The 27,319-nt window shown below is 40.0% G+C and overlaps 1 protein-coding gene across 3 annotated transcripts; it reads right to left on the reverse strand.

The window, feature by feature from the left end:
• Positions 1 to 370: 370 nt before the first annotated feature.
• On the reverse strand, positions 371 to 25,177 carry rnf34b (ring finger protein 34b). 3 transcript variants are annotated; one of them, XM_084746533.1, is made up of 8 exons: positions 24,978 to 25,166; positions 14,924 to 15,142; positions 8,964 to 9,476; positions 4,528 to 4,590; positions 4,182 to 4,383; positions 4,067 to 4,090; positions 3,008 to 3,049; positions 371 to 1,315 (listed from the first exon to the last, which is right to left on the reverse strand). In XM_084746533.1, the coding sequence occupies exons 1-8, from the start codon at positions 24,981 to 24,983 to the stop codon at positions 1,131 to 1,133; spliced, it is 1,254 nt and encodes a 417-aa protein (XP_084602659.1). In that variant the 5' UTR covers positions 24,984 to 25,166; the 3' UTR covers positions 371 to 1,130. The 3 variants fall into 3 exon arrangements, with proteins under 3 accessions (XP_084602659.1, XP_084602661.1, XP_084602660.1); XM_084746535.1 differs by lacking the exon at positions 14,924 to 15,142 and having other exon boundaries at positions 24,978 to 25,177; XM_084746534.1 differs by lacking the exon at positions 3,008 to 3,049 and having other exon boundaries at positions 24,978 to 25,147.
• Positions 25,178 to 27,319: the final 2,142 nt, after the last annotated feature.

Consider the following 27,319-nt stretch of genomic DNA (forward strand, 5'->3'; position numbering starts at 1 on the left):
CATTTCTTCATCAAAGATCATACGATGTAGATATGTTGGGTTTCAGTGTGCGTCTTCATACCTCTGCCATGAACTTCAGTAGACTGTAGACTGTTGGTTAGTGATGTAATGACCCTTCCCTCTTTTTTAGTTTCCATGACAACTGAGGATGTGCTGATGAAGCTTGTGAAATGTGGCTGAAAACCCAGGGAGAATCTTGTAAGTGGGCCTTGAGTTTAGGTTTTTTTTTCTTTTTTCTGTCTGTTTCAAAGGTGACGAATGAACTTTCACGCTCTACAGATGTAACAGGAATGTAGTGCGGCGCGTGGCGTGACCACGCAGCGGCTTTGCTGTTCGTGTCCTCAGCAGAAATCACATCCCTCACACAGCAAGTGCTCAAATGTTTACTTTTACACACTTTATCTCCTAAAAACTCATTTGATTTGAGAAAACAGAAGAGTAAACTATCACACCAAGCTTGCTGGTTATGAGATGCATAATTATACTGTGAAACCTTAACCAAATACCGATTCGAAGGCATGAAGTTTGGCACCTTACACCCTCCTGTGTGTGAGACGAGATGACTCGGTGCGTATAGTGTTTGGATTAACCAATAAACATTTTCTAAAAACACATGTAAGTCTCTTTTTTTCTGATATTGCACATCCTAAAGAACACTGAGGGAGATAACACGGTGTCATGTGGCATGACTGTGTAAACCATATTGACTCTAAACCCTGGGATCTTATATTTTTCATCCAACTGCTTCTCTTCAGCGCACAGAAAAACCCGATCCGCTTCAAGTATCCATGGGACCACCTCCTCTCCTCTCCTGTGAGTCAAATCTAAACAGAGAATAGAGAGTAGAAAGTGATGGCAGGGGGTTTCTGCTGTGTGTTTAACAGACCAAAGAGTGAGTGTCCCGGTGCAGCTGATGACGGTCCACCGAGGAGGAGGAGAAGTGGGACTGGAACATGAGTTAGTAGAGGAGGGGTAGGAGGGGAAACAAACCGTGGTAGGCAAGAGGCAACAGTCTGGTTTCAAAGACCGGGAAGTTGCTCACGCCTGCTGCAGCATTGGGCCCTGCGGCGAGACGTCATGCACAGCAGTTCATCCTCAAGTGAGAAATTCAGGGCTCGGGACACAGAGTTTTAAGACTTGAAGACGTGCACGGCCCGCACTACATACTGCCTGCAGATGGGGCACTCGCTCATCCTCTTTCCGCATTTGGTGCAGGTTACCATGTGACCACATTCCAGCAGCACGCAGTCGATGATGGCGTCCATGCAGATGCGACACAAGTTCTCATCAGCCGCCAGCTGAGCTCTGACACCATCTGTGAATGGAAATATGAAGTTATTTTTCAGTTACAATGGTTCTCTGCAGGCTTGTTAAACTGTATGGAGCTCAGTGATGCTGTCCAGACGCACTCTGAGGATAACCAACATAACCACACCATCCAGCACTGTTTGATCATATCCAGTAGATCCTCTTTTTAATATCCCTATGCTCTAGCAGGCTTTACCTGTTAATAAATTTAGTTCCCACCTTACACTGCCTGGAGCTAAAATGAACAATTTAAACCATATGATCCGATTTATTGGAAACATTAATTGCACAAATAAAGACAAGTATAAAGTAGAGACCATCTTGCAATAGGATCACACCAGCCGCAACGCCATCATGTTAACGTTCTACTACATTATTACATGGACCACGCCACGTAATAAGTTTCATGACTGCATTTTGCACCTGGCAAAGTACTCAAAACAGCTTCGGTGGTGCTTCTTGTTTCAGTAGGCGTCTCTAGGACCACATTTTGCCATGATGACACACACCCCAAATTGTACTCAAGTTATTGCACAACAACTTCCTGTTTCATGGCAAATAATGGTTTGATGGTTTGAAATAAAGGTTTGATGAAAACGCATAAGCTTCACTATTAAGCATCATCAAGATATTAAGCCTTTTCTGACCACATATAAGGTGGATCTGGTTAATATGCTGGCCGTAGGCAGTAAAGTGAATATTTTTGGGTTTTGGACAAAATAAGACATTTAAAGACAACATCTTGGGCTTTGGGAAATACTGGTTGACATTTTTTGAACCACAACTAATCAATTAACCAAGAAAAGGTATGACAGATGAGAATAATTGTTAGTTGCAGTTGTAGTCACAACTGTGCAAGATGCAGCAACCAAACTTTACAGGAGTATAGTTGAGATCAAAATGAAGTGTTCAATCATGGGTGTGGTACAGCTGTTAACATTGATTTGCATTGTGGATCCCATCATAAGACGGTCTTTATTTAAAACAATAATTATAATGAAGAGTGAAGATATTCATCTTCCAGTTATGTGGGGGAAAAAAGAAATAACATTTGCTAACTATGTTAAATGTTCACAATAACTGACCTGTAGGCGCTACCAAGTAAAACAATCAGCCACAAATGATGTAAGTGCGCTGATTTACAGGAGTTAAATGTCTGACTGCTGTCTGATATCTCACTGGCCTAAATCTGACCCCTGCTGCTCACATATTGTGCGACGCGGAAAAAGCTGATCCATCTGTAGCCTGTCTGGCGTCCCGACATGTCTGACTATTAAATGGACTAATATGATCCTCGAGCCCTTTATGTCAACAAGACAGCATCGAGGAAGCTTGACAATGTAATTACACCTGATGGAGACATGCTGCCACTGAAGTAATATGATGGCTCATCAGGACGTAAAAGCTCTTAGAGAGTGCATTAATGACAGGATGAGAGGCTGTCCTTCAGAATAAAACGAGATGAATGCACGCTGGAAATGAAATGGGAGTGACAGCATGTGGAGACACTGAATAAGGCAGGAGGTAATGACTCAAATGACCATAATGTGATAATATGTAGGATGATATAAAGGATCGAGTGGGTAAATATGCTTCAGCATGCCTTTACTGTTTACTGCTATCAGATGACCAGTGTGATGTACCTCATGGACAAGATGGCGAGAGCTCTGAAATGTGGCTTTTTATAAAAACTTCTTACCTCCAACTCCACTGTTGCAGAGAGGTGGAGGATATGCAACCACTTGTATAGATAAGAATGGGCAGTAATAAAGAAAATCTATTAGGTTAGGAAGCAGTGAATTTACCCTTTAACATTAAATAACATTGAAGCAGCAAGTTAAAACTTTTTTTCAGCATTTAAAATCACATTATAGGAGGAGGGTAAATGTGTTTGCATGTAGATTTAATATGTTAAAGGGATAGTTCAGATAATTTTAGGGTTTGTATGAGATACTTATCCGTAGTGGGTGGTGGTCGGCACACCCCCAGTTTGGAGATGCAGCATGAGTACAAGTGTAGTAATCTACATCAATGTATTGCTGTGGACAGGGTCAGGAAAAATCATTAGCCTCTCAAAAAAAGAAATCAGTTTAAGGGGATTGTATGTTTAATATCTTCCCACCATAAAGCCTTTTCCCCATTATACAGCCAAATATCCCTCTCTCCAAACCAACCAAACTCTATTAGCCAAATCAGTAGTTTTACCTCACAGAACACAACAGTTTTAGTTAGTTTGTGTTATTGTGTAACTTCAGTGATTTTAAGGATGAATTCAGATTCACCAAAGAACAAAGAAACAAACCGATCGAAGCCGTGGTATCCCAGCATCTCCTGTGTTCTGTGAGGTAAAATTATTATTTTTCCCAATGGAGTCTGGTTGCTTTGGAGGGAATAATATTTGGCTTATATAACAGCAAAAAGAAAAGAAAAAACAAAAGACAAAAGAAAGCAGTGAAAATAGTAAAAATATAATGTATTTAAACTCATATAGATTCTTTTTTTAGGTGACTAAAATATGTTTTACTGCTGATCCTGTCCACAGCTGTACATCGCTTAGCTTCCTACATCGGTACTCCTGCTGCAGCTCCAAACTGGGGGCGTGTCGACCACCATCTACTGTAGATAATACACTGACTATGGGTAAGTACCTCATACAACCCCAATAATAGGAACTATCCCTTCAATATTATTGTTCATATTAAAAGGCGATATCATACTTTAAACCTGGGAAATATGATAATAAAACAACAATAATTACCTGCTGTTATGCTCACATTTTCCACTAAAAGAAAGATAGAAAAAAATAAGTAATTATTTATCGCGCAGGACATCAAAGGTCAAAATATGAAACAAAGAAACTCAAGAATTCTTACTGGATTTCCTGTTCTGCTGATTCTCTCTGTAGAGTCGATGCACCCGCTCCAGCAGCTCCCACTTCTCGCAGCAGCCAGAGTAATTGACAAAGTTCCTGGCGAGAATCTCTTTGAGCTGGCGGACGGAGAGGTTTTCTATCGCCTCTTCATTGTCTAGATCAGACAGCGAGGCCCTGATTCGCCTCTGTGTCGCCGGACTGACCTACAATCCACAGAAGAGGAGACAAAGCTGTGGTCACCAACACACTGTGTTCCCTGAAAGCTTCATCAGTCCACAACAATCTTTGTTCCTCCAGTATTAACTCCATTCAGTGATTCAAATGTGCAGAACAAACAAGTGCTGTACCTCTATCATATTTTCAGTGGGCTCCAGGTTCAAGAGAGACGCTGTTGGAGTGTCCTCATGCTCCTGTTTGAGTAGAAATCAACACATGGAAATTAATTTATTTAAACTTAACAGCACTTCAGTCACTGAGCAGTTTGTTAAAACACATTGTTTTTATTGTTAAATCATCAAATATCAAATCACTCCACTTAAAGGTATAGTTCAGATGTTCTGAAGTGGGGTTTTATGAGGTACTTATCCATCATCAGTGTGTTGCCTACAGAAGATGGCGGCTGGAAGGCCCCCAGTTTGAAGAAGCACAGAGGAGTACCACTGTAAGAAGATAAGCAATGCACTGCTGTGGACAGGATCAGCAGTAAAACATACCCCAGTGAACGTCTGAACGTCTTAGGTTGATGGTAAAAAGTAGGAACGTTTGTCTTGCAAATTCAATTATTCAGACACTAACGCACTGTGGACTGTCTGAGTGCTGCGCTGCCCTCGCCGCCCTTTTCGCTCTGTCAACTTCATGTTAATTGATATTTAGAAAAATAGATTTTTGACATTTCAGAATCAATTCAGAATCTTTTTCACGTCCACAACATGATGCATCTAAGAATCAAGTATTTCTGCTCGTCTTCCTACATAGGTACTCTTGCTGCTTGTCTAAAGTGGGGGCATGTCAGCTGCCATGTACTGTAGATATTAGGGATGAGCGGGTACACCATTATCTGTATCTGTAACCGTGTCTGTATCCGTACATGGAATAGGCGAAGAAGTTGTTTATTTAAGCCACAGAGTATCTCTATTCATTATTTACTAGAAAACATTTACAGAACATCCTCAGAATTGAGCTTTAGAGTAATTTTTTTGATCACAAGGTTGAGCGAGTACTTGGAGTATCTGGTACTATGAGCATTATCACAGAGTAAAACGTGTCAATAACGTGTGTGTTCATTCATGTGTTCATTGTTTCACTGAAAGGTTCTCATTCGAGTTCATAAAAAACTTATGTAATAGTTCTATATAGCAACTTCTGACAAACTCATATCAATTTCAGGCTTAAATTTACAACTTCCAGTTAGCGCTGCACACGTCCATCTTAAGCCCTGTCCACTCAGAGTACAGATATTGACACGTTACTCAGGTGATACTTGTAAATAAAAAAGTCTACAGACTATAGGTAAATATAACCCTACTTCAAAAAAACAAAGTACACCTTTAAAGTATGTGTTGTTTGAATAATATGCACACATTACGAGTGTTTTAAGTCAAATGATATGAAAAAAAAAAGACCTTGAATCTCACATTTTAAAAGAACCAACACCAAACCTCCAAACTGCAGACCTGAGGCATCTGAACTGACAATAAACTAAAAGTAAATTGATATTTGTTCATCTCATTAACAGATGATCACCCTCTATTCAGCATGACTGACTCGGTGTTGAGCACATCCTGGTCCCGCTCTTTCCTTTTACATCTGTTCGCCTACATTCCTCAACACTATCATCACACGGCCTGCTGTGCCTGATTACAATTCATGATCTCTTCACCCTCTGTATGACTATCAAGTCAAAGGCGTGATAACAGCTCGCTGTTATCTAATTCTTTAAATTGTGGCTGTTCAGATATCTAATGAAAGAACAGAAATGTTTAAACACTGACTCGGCTGCTTTTAACTCAGCGGTTAATTATTCTCTTTGAAGGTGGAGGTCAGGAATTGCCGGATGAAAGGAGAATAAATGGAGCAGCAGAATGGTGCAGACACTGTTTGGTGTGAGTGTATAGCTCCGTATTATCTCAGCCATTTATGTGCTTTGAAGAAAAGATATCGTCTCTTTATTCTTTTATCTGCTCGACAAAAGAGAGCATGTGAAGGGCTGAATTAAGCTCTAACTGTGTGATATCGTGCCGTTTCTGAGCTGAAAAAAGTAAAAAAAAAAACGTTTCTGTCTGCTTCAGCACATTCCAGCAGACCACCATCTTCCTCGACTGAAGATGTGTTAATAATGTATCCGTCAGCGGCGTGGTGCTACATGTCTGCCCTCACCCAGGCATCATGCTTTCGCTCAGGCGGGACTCCTCCGAGACAAAGACAAGAGCACAGAGTTCCTCTGACTTTGTGTTAGATTTCATTCAACCATTTCAAACATGTGGAAGTACTAGAAAGCACTCAAAGAGCATACACTTCTGTCAAGGTCGCACAAGCTGCTAAATTTGTTATTTGAATGACAGAAAAGGTTTCATCTGCATCAAATACACATGGTGACCGACAGTCATGGGTTACATGTGGCAGATTTCTGTCCTTTTGTTGCAGCAGCTCATGGGGACAGAAAAAAAAAACCTCTTGTTCATTGGTCAGCAATGTGACTTTATACTAAATGACATTGACATTTCTTTGAAAGCTCTTTGACAAAAAAAAAAAACAGGACCATAACCACAACAGTCATAAGTCTTTAATATTCATAACTTGAATGGTACTATACATGCTCTAAATATTTCAGTTTTATATAAATCACAGAATACAGACAAAAGATTAGTTAAGCCTGCTGAATTTTGCCTGAAAGAATCAGCCTATTGGATTTAGTGGCATCTAGCAGTGAGGTTGTGGACTGCAACCAGCTGAATGCTACTCGCCAAAAACACAAAAGGCCATATCTAGAGCCAGTTTTTCATTTGTCCACTCTGGGCTACTGTAGAAATATGCAAGAGGAAATGATATGTTTTAGACTTTGACAATCTCCTCCTAGCAGGTTCATAACCAACTCAACTCTGGTCATAGAGGCCTGAAGACATTGGTAATGCTGTACTGTGAACGTTTTCACGTCTAATGAAACGGTGTTGCTCTGGTGGCATGTCAAATTTCGAAGTTGCTATAACTTCTTTGTACCCAAATATCACGTTTGATCAGTTTGATTAGTCATAGCTGCTGAATGCTGCGGTTCACACAGAGGTGCGAGGGCTTGTCCAACGCTGCTTGCAGCTTTACTTGTTGACTTATTATTTTTAGACTAAGGTGACCTATTATCTTCATGTTTTTAATTGTTATTTTCATTGTTATTGGAGTTTGGTTAGGTTTAGGCAACAAAACTATTAAGTTAGGTCTTGCAACATAACTACTTTGTTAAAGTTTAGAGAAACACCAAAGTTTGGGTTACATTAGACCACGAGTTAGAAAGGCTTTCTGGCAGAAAGGAATGAAGGTTAATTTCTCCTTGTAAATATAAATGGCTTATTCTAAGTTAATGAAAAAAAACAACAGTTCTTATTTTCAGGTGACATACAGGTGACATATACAACTTAAAACACATTTATCAATATTATATTCCATTTCTGCCATATTCTGCCAACACATCCCCTTAAGTCTTACAGACTGGACTGGTACCGGTACTGGTACTGGTACTGGTACTGGTACTTATTCAATAATCACCGTTTGCATATTTTAAAAATTAATAAAATTAAAATTAAAATATTAAACCATTTCAAAGTAACTGATCCTAATCCAAAGTTTTGATTAGTTATACATTCATTTCTTCTTCTTAACTGGAGCTCACAATATATTTAAGCAAGGTCAGTAAGATGGATAATGTTGTATCTACTTTTATATTTCAGATTTAAAATCTATTTTTTTACTCTAATTTTGACCGATTTTTCAGTTTCAATAAACACTATCAAATCATTTGGTACAAATGTCTCAGATTACACAATGTTTAGCTGTTTATTAAAGGTTTTTTGCAGCGTATATCCACACATTTACCCTTGGTTGTAAACAAACCCTCAAGAATGTTAATGGCACAAACTAAGAGGAGTAAAAGAAGAGATTAACTGTGGGGAGAGGAGGGATGTACTGTAATGTCTCTGTTGTTTGGCTGCAGCTGTGACGCTGTGGGGAGTTCTCAACCTGTGTGCCTGTTACGTAACAGACTCAGCCTATGTAACCGACCTAAAAAAGGCAAAGGGCTTAAGCTGCGTGGCTGGCTGGTCTGAGGCCTCCGCACACACGCACACATGCACCACACACACGCCTAGCACAGCTGTTTCCAGCTGTCACGTGCACATCCTGCTGAACACTGGACCAGAGCTGCAAATCTGAGCTTTTTTTCAGTGGAGGGAAAAAATGCACTGACATATAGAAGATTTTCAGGGATAAACAAAACACCACGAGACACAGAAGATAGCACAAAAGAAAGAAAAAAAAACATGAAATGCAATGAAAGAAATAAAATTATGCACAAGAGGGCATTTGTTTGTCAGGGAGTTGAAAGGAAAAAGTCTTCTAATTTTGAACAGTAACTCTGACACTTGTAAATAAGCTGATTTCACCTCTGAAATTAATTATCTGGGATAGAATGAGGACAGATGTCAGAGAAGTATGGCGTATGTAAATGAGTGAACCTATGTCTGTGTGTGTGTGTGGGTGAACATCAGCTGTGTGTTTTCACATGCGCACTACAGACCTGGCTGGTGGTCCCTGAGCTGTCACTTGGGCTGAGCACGTCTCCCTGAGAGGCGGAGAGGACCGACTGTTCAGAGGTGGAGCGCGTGGCGGAGGGGGGCGAGGCGGCGTGCGAGTGGGGGAGCGAGTGCAGACTGTCTGTGTCATCTCCCCTTTCATCTTCCTCCTCTTCCTCCTCCTCCTCCTCCTCCTCCTCCTCATGCGTGTCCCCTTCTTCCTCCTCTTCTTCTTCTTCTTCCTCCTCTTCGTCCTCCTCCACCACTGGTCCCGGGGTTTCCCTCGTCCCCTGATGACAGAGCACCAGGTCCACCAGGTCCTCCTTCTCCCTGCATGTGTCGGTGGGGATGTTGCGCAGCAGCAGGTACTGGCGCAGGTCTTTCACTCGGAGCTGCATGAGGCGAGGCCTCTGGAAGGCGGTGCCGCGCAGCAGGTGGCAGGTGGTGCAGCAGCGCAGGTTCTCCTGCAGCACCGAGCACAGGGCGCAGAAACTCTTCTTACAATCACAGCAGATGTGCTGTCGGAAGGAGAAGACAGACGTGATGTGATCAGATATTCCTTTTCGTCTGACTGAAGAAAACAAACATTTTCAGCACCATCATTTACCCTAAAACCAACCAACACTGTTTTTTCATTGTTTCTAAGCAGTCGCCGAAGTACAACTTGTGTTGACATTGGGGATGGGCAATATCAAACTTTTTAAATTTTATATGATACCAATACTTTTTGTCACAATTTTATATTGTATTTTATATCGATCATCTTTCAAATATTTATGTGATTTTCGAAGTTTTAGAATGAAAAAAGATTACATGAGAATTATTTATTAGAAAAGCAAATGTGAGTACAATTAAATAAAAATGTTTGGGCTAATAAGTATAAAGTACTATAATAAAAATGGGAAGAAAGTAAATAAATGTCTTCTTATTTTGTTCAGCCTCCTTATAACTCTCTGGGTGTATTGTTTTTAAATGTTTGAACATGTTACTTGTGTTGCTGCTGTGTGGCATTTTCTTGTCACAAGTGCATTTTGCATGTGTGTGATGTTTCCACACACATGACTGCGACTCAGGCCAACTAAATAACTAATAATTGGCACCAACATTGTACAAAAGTACATTTGGAAGTGATGCAGCCACCCGCATTTTGTATTTAAAGTATGTTATTATCAATAGTTTTAGGAATAGATACCAAATGAGTAGCTTGTGATCCTTAGTTGGCATGTTGAACCATTTATTCTACATGTTGATGAATAAATAACCAATCTACTGAAAATGATTTCACAGATTTGAGCTCTGAAAATGGGCCAAATGATAAAACTGAAGTCACTGAAGCCGCTGTTTGTGCTGATGAAAGTATTTGCATTAAAGGAATCAGTAGTCACAACTACCAAACAGACTCATAAGTGACTCTTTAAGTTCTGTATTTTATATGGCAGAAGAACTCCTTTTAGAAAAAGTCCAAGTTACAAATATGTCTGCTACTTTAGCACCACAGGCAGCTCCATGGATTTATCAACACACAGCACAGTCGGGGTGCTGATATTTATTATGGTCAGGGCCATTGATTCTAACTGTCACAAACTTCAGTCAGATAAAGAATCAATGAGGCAGGCAGACTAGATATATTCAACTAAGCAATCCCTCTACTTCTTCACTCCCTGTGCAGCCAGGAGACGTGGGGGGGTGGCGGCAGGTTAAAAGGGGGGGGGGTGGCATCACCCCTCATCCCCCTTCAAATCACCTACTGAGAATAATCCATCGGCACATTCTTGCAGGATATTGTTGATTAAGGAGATAATTCAAGATTAGACTATATTAACTTTCGGTAGGTTCATCGTGATAACATCTCAAGTTATCATCTAGAAAAATTTGCTAACATTAATGGCTCAGATTAATCAAGTGTTAGCAAACTTTAGTAAAAACGACTCCATTACAAAATGTAATATTTAGGGTTGAAATTACTGAATGAATGAATTTGTGATGGCCAAAGAGCATAAAAGGACATCAGCAATGATACATAACAGCATAATATAATATCAATCATAAAAAACATTTATAAAGGACATTGAGTGAAAGTTCCAGAAGGTGACCAAACCAGCTGCAAAGATCCCCGATTTCAGACAATATAAATCATCACAGTGATGCCTTGTTAAAAAAACAAAAAAACAAAAAGAAAAAGAGGATATTTTGATGACCAAACAACTTAACAGAGGTCCCATCTACATGTCAGCATTAGGTATCATAATGAGCTATACCAGAAAAATACCATATTTATATTGTGATTCAGATTTCAGCCGCATCCTGAACAGCCATATTGTTATTTACGTTTTTCCTGCAGTCAGCCGTCTTTGAGCGTATCCCCATGACGACGAGAAACCTCATAAACAAAGTTTCATCTGAAACAGTCGCTCATATCCTGTGTGCTCAGTCATTTTCTGAAAAGAGTGAAGAAAAGAGAAATAAAGTGTGTGTAGCTGCTGGTGATGTCTGACATTTTCCTGGCTGAACACCGTCTCCTGATACAGAGCAGCGGAGTAGATTGACACTTCAAATGAGTAGGAAAGCAGGTCGGCCACAGCTGTAAACATTTTCTTATCACTTGTGCACAAATGTGCTGTGGTCCACCAGAAGCACATTTTCACTGCTACAGACGCTTTTCTTCTATCATTTGGTGTTAATCCCCCAGCACGTCTTTTTTCATAGTATGAAAATATCACGCTGACACACAAATGTGTGCATCCAGGGAGTCAGAGAGGCAACTGGTGTGTGTGGATGAAGATAGAGCGATGTGAAGCAGCGAGCGGAGAGGAAGCTGCGGCGTTTTCATCAGTGTCTGAGTGCGTCTGACTGGCAGACAGATACACTCTGCCATTAAACTCTGACACCTTCAGACCCTGAAAATGCCAGCATGAATACATACAGTGCATCTTCTTAAAGGGCCAAGCCACTGATTTTGTATTTTTTCGCACATTAAACATAAGTTTTATCTGATTTAAAAGGCTGCTAACTGGTTGCCAAAGCAAAAAAAAACAAGTTTTTAGGTCAATTCACAACTTTAAGCAGTAATGAAAGAAGATGCCTTACTTAAATAAAAGTGTAAGTGGTTGGTAATAAATAAGTAACAATAACAGATACAAAATAAATATGTTTTACTGCACTTAAGTAGAGTTTTCAGGTATCTGTATTCATTTATTTACGTATTGACACAAATATTTGTACTTTACTGTACTGTACAACAGATGAGACAACAAGACGAGAAATTATGTAAAAAACAAGGGAGACACGACCAAGGTGAAAAGGTGAGGTTCAGTCAGCTTTGTACAGAAACAGCTGGTAGAAATGTCCCTCAGAGGGCTACTTTTCACTTTTATACTTTCAGTACAATTCAGAGCCTGAACTGTTTCACTTTTACTTGAGTAAAGAAGATCAGTACTTCTACTTTTACACTTTTGCACAGGTATCTGTACTTCTACTTGAGTACCTCTGAAAAGTACCAGTACGAGACTGTAAAAATACTCAATTACATGTATGTCCTTATGCAAAATTCTGCTTAAATATAAGTACAGAGATTTTGTCAACGAAATGTAATTAAAAAGGGCCCCTGTGAGTGATATATTATTATTACCGATGTTTTCGGTCCAGTTTGTTACTTTGTCAGCAGGATTACAGAAAAACTACTGGTCTGATTTTAATGTAACTTGGGGACGGGTGAAGCATGGGCCAAGGAGGAATCCATAAAATTTTAGAGCTGCTCTGAATCAAAACAGACAAAACCATATTCTGACATAATGCTAATAAATCTGGAAATATATCCAGACGTACAGAGTGACTGAGCTTGCAGATCTTTGCATATCTAGAAGACTGGACTATAGGCCTCAGAGGCCTGTGCTGCCTGAGGTCCCTTCTTGTTATATATGACATTATTACATTATTAATATGGATACAATAATGTCTTTGTCAAGCTAGAATTGACTGACAATTGACAGGCATGTTGTTTTAGCAAAGTTATTCTTAAAACTTCAAAATAGAAGTATAAGATTAGTCTGGGGTCGGCACTACTGGAGCCGGATCACAGAATATCAACTGAACAGACAATCGACTGACAAATCAGTTTAAACCTGTTCAGTCTAACCACTGAGTAGACTGCAGAGGCACTGCTGTGGTTAAATAATGATCTGTGGTCACTCACACTTTTCTGGACTGGAAAACAAATTAAAAATCAAAGGCATTTGGGAGAATAAATGGTAACATCGGTGAGGACATCGACTAAATTGAAGTTTTAATCACAAATTCTTCTTCTGGGGCCAAAACTATTTCAAATGTAAATTGTGTTTTGTATAATTGGTGTCTCCATTTGTCTTTTTTATCTGTTAAAATAACCATTATTGAAGGACAGAAGAAAAACACAATTATCACAGGAGATTCCAAACTTTGAAAGAAAGTATAAATATTTTTTTTCCTTTCGTATAATTTTGCTTTTTGTGAAATGATGGGTAATTTATCTCTTCGTGCCTGTTGTGCCATTTAAATCAAACTATCTGAGAAGTTCAGAGAGAAAATCACTCATTTGTGAAACTGCTAACAACTACGACAACAACTACACCTGAAATGTGACAATAAGAAGTTCAAAGAAGCTCCTTTTTGGTCGCAAACCAAAAAAGTTGGACCACTGGTTTAATCTTTAAGAACACACAGTATTTTATAAACGTATGATTTTTAAGTGAAATCTTAATTTGAAAGGTAGTAACTACAGGTGACAGATAAATACACACTTAGATACTTAAATGAAGTTCTTGAGTCAATGTACTTTCACCAGTGACTTTAAAAGAGGCGTCGGTTTGCATTTATTTCAGTGCATGAAAACCAGCTTTAAACCCGCTTCAAATAAGTTTTCCATCACAAAAAAATAATTTTAGAATTATTCTTAATATTTTACTGATCACTTCTGAAGCTCGTCTGGGTCTGGCCCCAAGCTAGCAGGAATGCTGATCCGATATGAGCCAGATCACAGCCTTTGATCCTCAGGCGGAGCCCTCCTGGCTGCTCCAAAGTCAAGGTTTAAGGTGACTGTGCTTTTGCCATCAGGCCCCTGCAGCTTTGGAAGAACCTGACCCAGGAGATAAGGCTGTGAAATCAGTGACCTCTTTTAAATCGCTTCTTAAACCCATGTTATAGACTTGTTTTTATGAGATATTGTTTTTGTATTCTTTTTATTTGTATTTATTTGTTTTAACATGTTTTTACTGTTCTCTCTACTACTTGCATCTTTGGCATTTTTGTTTTAATTTTACCTAAATTTTGTTGCTGTAAAATACCACAATGCATGCTCTTACACTGTATAAATGAAGATTAAATAAATGTGTCAGTGATTCAAACCTTAACTAAACTGTGATGTAAATGGTAATGTAATAATAAATGAAATACTTCTTGTATTTCAGCGTGAACCACATCAATATAATTTCAGAGGTTTTTGCATCAGACAGGTCTCTGTTCAGCAAGTCACTCAGTAATTATGAATGTCAGTGTTTCCTTGAATGCACCATGGACTCCCTGCTCACAGGAGCACGCAACGATTACATAATTCAGACATTAAAAAAAAAAAAGAAAGCTGACTAAATGTTGACTGTGAAGGATTACTCAAGCAAGCCTGTCGTCTCTGCAGACTGATTTTTATATCACTCTGACATGAAGTGAAACCAGACAGCTGGTCATCAGTCCATACACAGTGAATAAAATTTGTCCAGAATAAACTAAAGATACCCTATGCATTGGAATTTTGTATAAAATTTGAATTTAATAGGCTAAAACATGTTAAACCAACTGATATTTTCTTTTGATTTAACCTCTAAATTCAGATAAATCTCTATTATCGTCTCTGACCATCATCATAACTTCCTGTATAAACCAGTTGTCAGCATCATGACCACTAACTCGTGTCCTCACTGTCACCGCTCTTGCTCACCTTGCGTCTGAAGACAGAGAAGGCCAATCCACAGGCCTTGCACAGCTGTCCGGCGCTCCCTGAGCTGGTGGGGGGGTAGGTGGAGTACCCAGCACTGGGGGCGAAGCGGAAGGGCCCCGCCCCTGCTCCGAACCCCGGCTGCTGCGCCCGCACCGTGCCCGTGCCCATCACCTCGTTCAGCAGCCCACAGCATGACGCCCACATGGACGAGGCCCCCGCCTACAGAGGACACACACAGAAAAACACACACACATACACACACATATATAAAACTTCTAGAGACATCTAACACAGAAGTTTAGACGGCGTATATAGATTATATAAATATCTTTTTTTTATAAATATATGCCAGTGGCCACATGATTTTTATCGCTGCAAAGTTCAAGGCCTATCTTTGAAAAAATATAGACGGTGTTGGTTTGTTAGCGACCATTCTCGCAGTGGTTTGAGCAACTATTTTGCATTTAAAAATCCCCACATGATCAGTACCGGATCGTCTGGTCTCGTGACGCTATATGCAGATGGGAAACAAGGAAAAAACTAAATAAAATGAAACAAGTTGCGCAAACTTTCCTCAGGGACTAGGAACTTTTGGAGGAACTCAGTGTGTTTCCACCTCAGGGAGCAGAGTCTAAATTAAGTTCTAGGGGCAGACTGCAAACCAGTTGGTTTTTTGTTCATTGTGCTTCGACACATGAAGACACTCGGAAGAAAGCATACAACAGATAGACTGACGACAAAGTTCAGGCCTTACTGAGAATTTATGACGAAGTCCAGCAGCTTATTGTTGTTGCAGTCTTGCACAAATAATGACGCCTGACCGTCCCCTTAGACAACATCATCATAGTCGTCGTCGTTGTATAATCACGCCCAAAAAGGAAGTGTGAAAACAGCAGTTTCTTTTTCATACATAGTCGAACTAATTTGCCTAATCTTCCTTCAGACTGTGACAACAACAGGCTGAAAGAACCTTTTAGTTCCTTGAAAAGTATTTCCTGGGACTAAAAGTTCCAGGTACTTTGGGTGGAAAAGCAGCTTAAAGTTAAGGTGCTGGGCCAAATCATTTTCATACCGATAAAAACCATTCCATGACTTCTTGAGAGCATTTCATTCAAGCTGAACTGGTCTTTTTAACAACAAAACATTAGAACAAAATATTCTTATTAACATCATGATGCTAATGCTGAACCATATCACGCAGTCCTTTGCTCAATAAAATAAAAAAACAGCTTAAAAAGATGATCTCTTTCAAGAAAAAAAACAAGCAAGAACGTGAATGAGACAGACAGAGGAGGGGGGTGAACACTAGGCGGTACATTATTGAGAGTGCTCTGTGAGAGTCTTTGAGGTTAGAGATAATTAGACACAAGTAGACTCTAAAAGCTCCTATTAATGACAATCTCCAAAGAGCTGTGGGTTCAGTTTCTCTGTCTCTGCATTATTTTGTACAGTCTGATAAATAAATGAGCCTGATACAAGTCAAGGATGTGTTAAAAGTCTCAGCCGCACAACAAATATCTTGTGAGGGTCAAAGGGGGGAGGAAGAGGAGGTGGATGTTTACTGCCTCTGCATGTCCCGAGGAAACATGAAAACCAGCTGTAAGTAAGTGCGCTGTTGAAGTTAAAGTGAGAGTCAGTGGGATGTATTTGCTGACCACGAGATGGGCCGGAGACAGGGAGCAAAGATGGCGTGATGGGAGCCACAGCTCCTTGGAGCATACTGATGAGACGAGGAGGGAGGGGGGGAGGACGGCGAGCAGAGAATATGTCTTCTGTTGTTCCCCAGCCTGCAGAATCAATAGCTGACATGAGCATAATGTAAGCCCTCTGTGGTTCCTGGCTCCATGCAGAAAACAATGGAATTCACAGGGTCCCGCCAACATCTCTTCTTAAGGCAGCGCTCTGCTCCGACTTGTCACAAACACCCTGTGATCCGACCTCACCCATCTGCTTCGGGATTCGTTATGTAATCCGAGGAACGAGGCACTATATGTGGAGTCACGGTGAGGAGGAGGAAGGTCTGCCCCTGCTGCTCTGAGACACTCGGGATGGATTTTTAAAGGTTAAATCTCACCATTAAATCATGGACATGTTTGGATAGTTTGTACACACACAGCCCAAGGTAACATCTTTGCATAACTGGTTTTTCCTTGACCAACAATCCAAAACCTGAAAATATGCAATTTACAGTGGTATAAAAACCAGCAAATCCTCAGGTATGAGAAGCTGGAAGCAGTGAATGTTTGGCATTTTGCTTCATAACTGACTTAAAGGGATAGTTCCTGTTTTTTTGTTTTGTATGGTTCTTGTCAATGGTCAGTGTATTACCTACAGCAGATGGCTGCTGGGGCACTCCCAGATCAGAGAAGCGTCAGGAGCTATCAGTGTAGGAAGCTATGAAATGTACTGCTGTAGACAGGGTCAACAGCAAAACAAATTTTAGCCACATAAAATAGGCTCTTTTGAAATACCAAAGTCACACAATAAAACCAACTAATAACCAAATGAGGCGACGACAGACGAGTAACTTCTGCGTTCTGTGAGGAGAAATGACTTTGATTTTGCCAATGGAGTCTGGTGGCAAGGAGCTAGTGATATAGCAAGTGATTTACCTCCAGTTTCCTCACAGAAAGAGCTATCTGGTGTCAAGATGAAGTGGTGGAAATATTCTAAACATAGTGTACTGATATTGATGTAGTTAGGTGGGCCCTTTTCAGGTGGCTAAAACATGTTTTGCCACTGATCCTGTCCCACAGGCTCTATATTAAACAACAGACTGAGCACCTGGGCCTTTGTAGAAGTGGCTTAAACCTGCGTTGTTTCTAAAGGCCAGAAAGGGGCGACTCCACTGGTTGCAAAAATAGTCTGATTGTGTGAAATCTTATCATAAAAGGACCCTACTTCTCACTTGATTAATGACCTTTGTAAAAATGTTTCTAAAGAGTTTATGGTCTCAGTCACTGATTTCAAGTCTTCTACACAACATGAAGTTGATTTTGTAAATTATAGTCCCATTTAGAGTAAAATAGATAAAGCGGGGTCTGCTTTAGGACGGGGCTATCCTGTGACTGACAAACTCAAACTGATAAACTAGGCCGTGCTGATCAAGCATGGATAAATATTTTAAGACTGCAATGCCTATTTCTTGCTTAAATGTTTTAGAAATATATTTTAGTGTACTTTTTAGTTATAAGAAGAGAAAGAGCATGACCAGGCGGCTGCCATTGTGTCTCTGGTTATTAATAGAGGCTCCTGGAACTCAGTTCGAACTGTAAAATTAGGCAGTGTTAATCACATATTGATCAATATTCTGTTACTACATATTTTATGGTACTGTTTAGTTGAAATACGAGAATTGCGACCTGGTGGGCCGCCATTATTTCCTGCTGAACAGACGAGCCAAAACCGAGCACCGCTCAAGCCACAGTACATCACCCACGAGCTCCACGCTCGGGGTGGTACTGCACCTGCTCTGGTTGGAGAAAAAACAAAATGGCGACCTCCACAATGTCAAACTTACTTCAAAACAGTAGTCTATAAACCAGTGGGTGACATCACAGTTAGCTCACATTTTTTCTTGTTCACAGCAGTTCATTGCTTAGCTTCCTACACCTGAGGTCCAGCTGCCACTTCAAAAAACCCACTGTCCCATTAAACTTTTTAATCAGTGAATTTCCTGCCAGCTGAGTGAAAGTTTCAGCACAAATAGTTTGTGTATTTTTGGTGTTTTGCATCCTCTCCTCCTTTAAATCTACCACAAGCAATTGTCTTTATCATGATATACTCCTCCAGCATTATGAGGACAATAAAACCACGATGCATAACAACTTGAATAATCAGCCTGTGGCAGAAACTTGACCCGATGTTCAGCCGCTACAAAGTCTCCCAGCAGGTTAGATGCAGCCTCCCTCATGCGGGAGTGAAGCCACTAAAAGCGATGTTTACTGCATTCTTCTCCGGGACGAGGAGCCGCTGCAGTCTGGCCATGAAATGAGTCTTATCTGGCTGTGAGCCAGCAGCACGAGTTCCCTCTGTCACTTCAATTAGCACACTGTAAGCTCTGCAGGCAGGGAGTCCCGAACAAACAGTGACAAGAGCGAACATCACACGTACTACTTTGGTTTTACTTGTATCATTTCATCACCTATGCTGCACCTCTGGGAGCACTTCAGCGTATTTTTGACATTTCAGTCACCTTCAGACACTTTGATTGTCAGGTCTGGACCAAATAATTGAGATATTTCTCACCCTGCTGCTGGATCTTCAACATCAAATAGGGTCAGCAAACAATCCAGGCCCAGTGCGCACACAAACAAACACAAACACGCAGAGAGGGAAGCAGCAAATAGTAACTGAGGCACAGATTTAAATAGAAAAAAATCCAAAAGGGAGAAAAATACCAGCGATTTCCAGGCCTCGTGTGAGCTGACGGTGATCTGACCTCATAAAATCAGCTTTCGAGAATCAGATCTCAAAAATTGCATCGATACAGACAAGTGTAACCATATGGGAGCTTAGATGGAGAATAAATGGGTCAGACTGGAGTGTTCAACTAAGAGTGAAACGACACAGAGTGAGAAGACTTTTTACCTTCCTCTGAACAGCACGTCACTTTTCATACAGCTCTGTGGAGTTTATCTACTACCAAAGAGCTTAGATCCACTGTCTAAATGACAACAGTAAAGGCAATATAGACATACCTGGATAACCTGATACGATTAATGCATTTATGAAATTTTATATTTAAAGCTGCTGTTTTTACATATGGAATTCAGTTAGTTCATCAAGAAGAGTACTACACAGCCCATGAAAGCAACAGTACAACATCTTCTGTGGCTCTAAAGGGTGGGGGTGCCTTTCATTATGCTAACTCAAGCTTTCTTGTGTCGTCTCTCCTTCCGTGACCCATAAATCGTTGCCTCTCCCCCATCATGGAGGACAGTCCAATCCCTTAAATGCACCTACAGGAGACAAAGCATGTGGAGAGAGTGGACTTCTAGAAGAGCTTAGACTAAGGAAACAGGTTTATCATGCATGGAAGTCTTTTTAAAAAGCAGCAACCTCGGTAACTGACTGAGGATTTCTAATTTGGTAGCTTTGACCACTGTGTTCTCCCGCAAATGACACGATAGCATAATGAAAAACACCAGAGTAATCTAAAGAAATAACACTGATATTGTCATTAGGGTTAGGTTTGATAGAGAGAATTATAAATTGGATGTGATAGGAGGGACTAAACATTAGCAGTTTGAGTAGGCCTGGTAAACCGCATACGTCAGTAGCCCTGAAATATCGGTGTGTAGCCAGTGACGAGTACTGTTCACTGTTTTTTATTATAAAACTAGAAGGCACAAATTAATCCGGATGTTTGTGTAACTGTAACATTAAGCCGTGCAAGATTATGAATAAAACTGGTGGCCACAGAGTAACTTTTTGTGGCCAAAAGCCATCGGACAACGGTTAATGTCGAAACCTGGTAATTACATTGCATGATAGTGATATACAGTGTATCTCAACACAATGCATTTTCTAAGTCTGAAAATAAAGCCAGGAGGAGGCGCAGAAGTCTGTTTCCTCTGACCATTTGTATTAAATAATTTTTTTAAAGTTATCATGGAACTTTTGCGTAAACTGCCTACTCCAGCTTTAATGAAACATCACAAAAATTACGGTAGATTCTGTAAATCCATAAAACAGTCCTGGTCATTGATTTGCAACACACTATGTTCCATTAGAGATAATAAGTGGATAGCTTCATCTGTATGAGTGGTACGACAAACTGGCTGATCGTCGTCTTACAGTATATTATATATCACCTTATTAAACATGCCTCGTCTATGCATCTGCAAGAATTTTTATTTTTATTTTTTATTTAGCTGTCAATATAGAGACATAAACCAAACAGGCAGTATTATGATGTAAAGAGCTGTGCACTATCACACATTCTATAGCCATCACTCATGATCTTTCCATCAGCCACTGTCTTTCTCTCACATTTCATTTCCTCTGTTTGTCTGTGCTGAATCTTTCCCCTTTTTTCTCTGGCATCAACTGCAAATGTCACTCACTGAGAGAAGTGAATTCTGCCTCACTGTTGAGAGCGGACAGTAATGTTGCCACTGAAAATAAACAGATTCATTACCGCCTTTTGTTATTTGTCTAAAAACGATGAGAATGAATGTAATAGTGCATCTAAATGAGGCATTTAGATGTAAGCGATTCCGCGATGTCTCCTGGTGCCTGCAGATGTCAAATCCAGTGAAGACTGGAGAGATATGCTCATAAAAGTGGAGCTGCAACCAGCTAAGTTTGGATTTGTGTCTGCAAAATAACAGATTTACACAGTTTACTCAAAATGCAGAGGAGGATTTAGCCTGGGGAAGACCGGTCTGGTGCAACAATACAAACAGATATAGACTGCTGCAGAGACGGTCCTGCAACATCAAAACATGACTGGACTATTTCACAACCATAAATCTGCTGTGCCCCCCAGAAACTCTTTATGGCTTTAGACTTCTTCATCTACTTCAGAAGTCAGCCCTGCAGTGAAATTTAGTCTCATTTGGAATAATCATAATACACTGTGCTACATCTTATAATTTCATCAGAGATTTGGGAGTATTTGCGTCTAAGACGTACAGAACATGCCGGGAAAATGACACGGCATGAGGATTCTGAATGGACAGTATGTAAAAATCAAACATGCATTTTTTTTAAAATGTCACAGACACGAGTCAGTAGGTCCATCCCTGATTAAAAAGGCATTGATAACACATACAGCATCGTGCAGCAGTCTTTGAGATCTATGCTTACACGATTCAGCTAAGGCCGTCCGTTCCACAGGGGCAGAAAAGCTGCTTTTCAATCTAAACCCGATTAGTCAATAAAACATCACGTCCATTTTGTTTTCCTGGGACACAGTGAGTGATGATGATGTGCCTCAGGAAAATTAACTATGCTGCAGTTCACCAAGAGTTAAGCACCTCCATAATCTTCCACAATACTGTGACAAATAGGATTCAAATGTTTGACCTATAGCATACAAAAATATGCAGAAAATATATTAGAAAATATACTGGAGTACATTTTAGAAGAATGTATCCATTCAGTGTTGCAGTATTGTAGCTTATGTTTACTTTTTGGTGAGTTTGAGCAACAAAAAATAATAAATGCGATTGTGGCCTTAACCTACAAAAACATCGTAGTGACTCTCAATGCTTTATGTCAAGATTCAAGATTAACTTTATTCTCCCACTGAGTGGAAAATTTGTCTTTTGTATTCATCCATGCTGCAGCCATAAAGGAAACCATTACAGAAACAAAAACAGAGACAGAGCAGACAGAGAAGAGCACACATCAGCAATAATAATAAAAACAAAGTCCCTGTGTCCTGAAGATCCTTTAAATATAAAAACAGGGACTGTTGAGTGTCCATTCCTTATCTGCCCTATTGACACAGTATTAAATGAAATTTTACATCTATTTAATTCACTTTGAGGGGCTCTGAGCGTCCTAACAGAGAGCAGTAGCTGTGATGTGAACATGCGATGGCTCAGTAACTGTCTTATTGGTTCGGCAGAAGGTTACCAAAACAAGCCGTGACACCGCATTGACTGCCTGAAAAAAAGACTGACATTAATTTTTGATCAACGCCATGTCAGTGTAGAAAATGCAGTTGTTGTAATCTGCTACAAAGATTGTCCACATGGGTGTTAAAGATGAATAATAATACCAACGTCATGTTTATTCTCTCACACTTCATCATATTTTATTGGCTCTGTGTAGATTTTACACATAAATCCCTGTTAGTTAAAAGCAACCAGTAACTGAATGTTTTAATTTATTTATATGAAGTTGTGGAGGGAGTTTTACAAGCCAGACTGGATGATGAACTCGTATGAGGGATGTTTTTATTATATGCAAACCTTACATATTTCTTTATGACAGCTAGTCTACTAAATAACTTTTTATTTTTCTTGAAATGTTCCATGCTTAATTTTACAGAGGTGTGGCATTACTCCAAAACACATGGTGCACATCTGGGGTGCAACAAAACATTGATACAAATGGGATTTGCGATGTGTTTGTAATACTGTATCGATTCTCAGAACACTGAATTAATTTTTAATTAGTAGTCCACATGCAAAGATTCGTGGCAATGTTGTAATCCATCTTCAGCCATTTGGCTTCTCCACTCTAATGTAACAATATAAACTAAGACAAACAGAAGTAAGCACATGCATTTTTTTTTGCTCAGATCGCACGAAACTAGAGCTATTTTGTTAGAGTTGTGATAAATACTAACGCAGATCCCTCTCTTCTGACAGCATAAAGGATGTAAAATTTATCTGTGCAAATTGTATGCATATGGTGATGTGTTCCTTACGGTATAACAGTTTTCCTAAAATTAGATTTAAAAAAAAAAATCACAATATATGACCTTGCTTACAGTATCACAATACACTGAAACATAACTCCTGGATTATGATACTTGTCTTACTGCCAGATATTTGCCAAATACACAGGGGGATTTGGCCATTGACCATTAAGATGACAGTCATCGACTTCTGAGGCCCCATGGCAGAAACGTGACTTAGAAGTCCCTAGGAGCCGATGTATATGTATTATTAAAGAGTGTCAGAAACAAAAATGCAAAAATGGGTTTACTATAATGTCTGATTTACTAAAAAAAACTGCATAAAGTACAGCCAAATTGAAAATAAGATTCAAAACGCATGCTTAAAAAATTGTAAATTGAAGTATAAATACAATATCAACAATATCACTGTCCATCACGATGTTTCCTTATGGACATCATATCATCCTATGCTAATTCGCTAGACATTTTCCAACCCTACTGTACATCTGAGAAGGGGATTTGGTGAAAGTAACGGGCTTGATGAAAATGAAAGACCAGTATCAGTTTCATAGGCTTTGATAAACTTTCTCCTACCTTAACTCCAGATATTCTGTGATGTTTATATATTTGATATCTGAGCTGCAGGCTTGAGGGAAACCCTCCATCCTGACACACAAATCACAGCATCATGTAATATCAGGTAGAGGAGTAAAAGGTCTAACAGAGTAAACACTCAAGTATGTGTAATTCAAAACAGTTCAGCGGAGTAAAATTAAAATTTAATTTGCAACATGAGACATCCACCTTTTGAAGTCATCATTGATGCATGCAGTCAGCCAATCAGCTGCAAGTGCAACAACAAGTGATGAACTGTCAGCTGCCTCAGACATTCTTCATATTGTGTTTACACACTGCTAATGGTGATGATGATGATGATGATGACTGTAAGGGCAATCTTTTCTGCTTCTGTCTCACCTTTCACCGACTGTCACCACAAACCTGGCGCCACCAGAGCACCAATGACATCATCGCCATCATCTTCATCATGATCAGTCCTGAGCTGGAGCTGCCAGACAGCATCATCACCTTTCCTCCACTGTGCTGCAGCCTCTCTCTGCTGCTACACACTCACACAAACACACACTGACACAAACACACACACTCTTCACGGAGCGGCAGAAGGAGACTCCTGACACAGCTTTGGTCCTGGGAGGTGAATCTCTCCCTCTCTGTCCCCCAAACATCCTCGCACTCCTTCACTCACTGACAGCAGCCTCTATCTCATTAGAGCGGATTAGAGCCTGACGATGAATGGACGTCGCTCCAGAGGCTTTAGTCCACTGAACTATCACACTGGGGTCAAAGCAGGCTCATTAGAAGGCTACACACTGTACCTACTGTTTATCAGGACGACTGGACATGCAGGAGAAGCATTTCCAGGATTCTTGCAGAGCTCGCCAGGAAAATGAAAACCCAGACTGACAGACAGAGCTGGGAGGACAGCGACGAGGAAATATGTGAAGTTAAAATTAGTCAGTGAACGCTGCATTTAATGCAAGCCTGTTGATATAATTATAAGACGTTTAATTGACATTAGGCTTGAGGTTTCCCCTGCCTGTCGGTGCAGCATTGTGCGCAAATCATCAGAAATCTGCGGCGTGAATGCATCCAAACCACAAAAAAATGCAACCTTACCTTCATTGCGCCTCCCGTTTGAGGAATCTGCCGAGTAATGTCAGGACGACGACCATTGCAAGTGCACAGGGAATCAAACCATTACGTCTTCCCTCTCTCCAGCTGCCTGTGTGTGTGGAGTAAGCATAACGTAATGGCCAGGAGGAGCCGCAGCCAACCACAGAGCGCACACGGCCGCTGGTATCTTTAGCAGCCAATCCGCCTTAACACAGCGCCGGAGTGGGCGTTCAGAGCCGTGCGTAAAGACGCATGTGAGAAGCTGACAGACAGACGCATCATGCTATTTTCACAGCTTCGGTTTATTCTAGTGATGAATTAGCTTTTTTTTTCTCCTTATAATAAATGTGACAGGTTTCATGCTCAGCTGCTTCACACACGAATCAAATTTTAAATTTTTTAAAGTTATTTTTGGGGGGGTTATTTTATTTCACTAAAATGTTCACTATTGATTTAGGCGCAAAAGCAGAAAAAATGTTGAGGAATTACCTTTTCTTTTTTCATGCTCCTTCTTCAATCAGAGGAGCTAAAACCGAGATTATCCCGAGCGCCAACACACGCAGAGTTATTTCTGTTTGTATGGTACCAAAACTAAATGCGTCCACAATCTTATTTACCGCCATATTTAGCCTGTGTGTGTGTGTGTGTGTGTGTGCATGTGTGTGTGTGTGTGTGTGTGTGTGTGTGTATGAGAGTGCACACAAGGCTGCTGTCTGCAGTACAGAGATTAGAGAGGGGTTTTCTTCCATCCCATCTCCAGTACCGCAGTGAGCCCGCAGGGGGCAGCAGATAGCTGCACGTCATTATTATTATCATTCAGACATAATTGAGCCGCAGGGGAGGAAGGCTGCTCATGCTGCTCATTCTGCTCCCACTGCATAATGCAGCTGAAATCACACAAAAGTTATAATTTATGTAACTGTTGCAGCAGTGGTGCGTTTAAGGTGCTGAGGAATCATAATGATGCAAGTGTGCAGTATTATGCTGCTGTACTGTAAAAAAAAAAAAAAAAAAAAAAAAAAAAAAAATCAAAGGAATTTCACTAGAATCTTTTCTCATTATCTCAATGTAGATATACAAGGTTTATTTGCTGAAAGTTAATCAAACTTAAAATTACTAGAATTTATTTTCAGAACACACCAGAACTTATAAACATGAGTTCTTCTCACTTTTGACTTGATGAAATGACAAGTTGAATGAATGAACTGTACAAAGTTTAATCAACACATTAATTTAAGTTCCTAAGTAAACATTGTCAGCATATTAGCAGACTTAACAACATGCAGTGTTTGGGAGTTAAAACTATTGTGCACCGTAAGACAGAATGCTCCACATATTGTCTTTGTGCCGATGCTGGAACAAAGTAGCACCAACAAGAGCAGCTGCAGGTGTAAGTTCTTTGTGTGACCTTTAAAACTCTAAAAGACTCTTCAAACTGAGAAAATTTAAAAGGAAATCTATTTTATTTTTGGTAATAGCTTTCAGTGTGACTGAAGAGCTGTTGGTTGAACTTAATATCATAAACTTATTGAACATGTTTTCTTGAGTACAACTGAATTAATTTGAAAGTTTGAAAGTGTTGAATCACTGCAAAATTACCTCAACTTGTCTCTTCAAATTTAATCAACCTAAAATTTTAAGACAGCCCAAACGCTAACTTTTTTTTCCCAAGTTAAACAAATAGTAAGAAATAAGTTTTACAGTGTGCCTGGGTCTCTTTAAATTCTCTGACATTTTCACTACATCAAACAGTGGCCCTACTATGTTGATTTTATTTCACACAACCACATTAAAAGATGTGTGTGTGTGTGTGTGTGTGTGTGTGTGTGTGTGTGTGTGTGTGTGTGTGTGTGTGTGTGTGTGTATGTGTGTGTGGAGGCCTCCGGGCCACCAGTGACACACTTAAAGCTTCGGATTTGGCCTGAATATTCTTCCATTCAGAGTTTAAACATCAAAGTTTGGAGCTATAAAGGGATAGAAGTGTGCAAACTCTTTCTCACACTTGAAAAAGAGTAAATATAGCTGCGACTTTACCTTAAAGGGTCAGTTCATCCAAATTACTGCATATCTTCTCACTGACCTTTAATGATGTCAATCAGTGCTGATACTTTGGTTTTTATGCTCTACTTTTGACACAGCCATGTCTGACAATGGCACTGAGTGAAGTTCACAGTTTGAAGAAATCAACATCTTGTTTCTCCCATAAACAGTGTCCCATTTCCTCTGGATAATCCACAGAGCTCACTGCCAACAGTTTTCATAGGAACTATATCTTCAGCAGAAAGAACATCCAGTGAAAACTGTCAGCGGATTATCTGTAGGTACTTGAACAGTTTGTTGCTGCT

Source organism: Lutjanus erythropterus, chromosome 20 (genome assembly GCF_056507025.1).
Source record: "Lutjanus erythropterus isolate fLutEry1 chromosome 20, fLutEry1.hap2, whole genome shotgun sequence".
Classification (NCBI taxonomy): Eukaryota; Metazoa; Chordata; class Actinopteri; order Lutjaniformes; family Lutjanidae; genus Lutjanus; species Lutjanus erythropterus.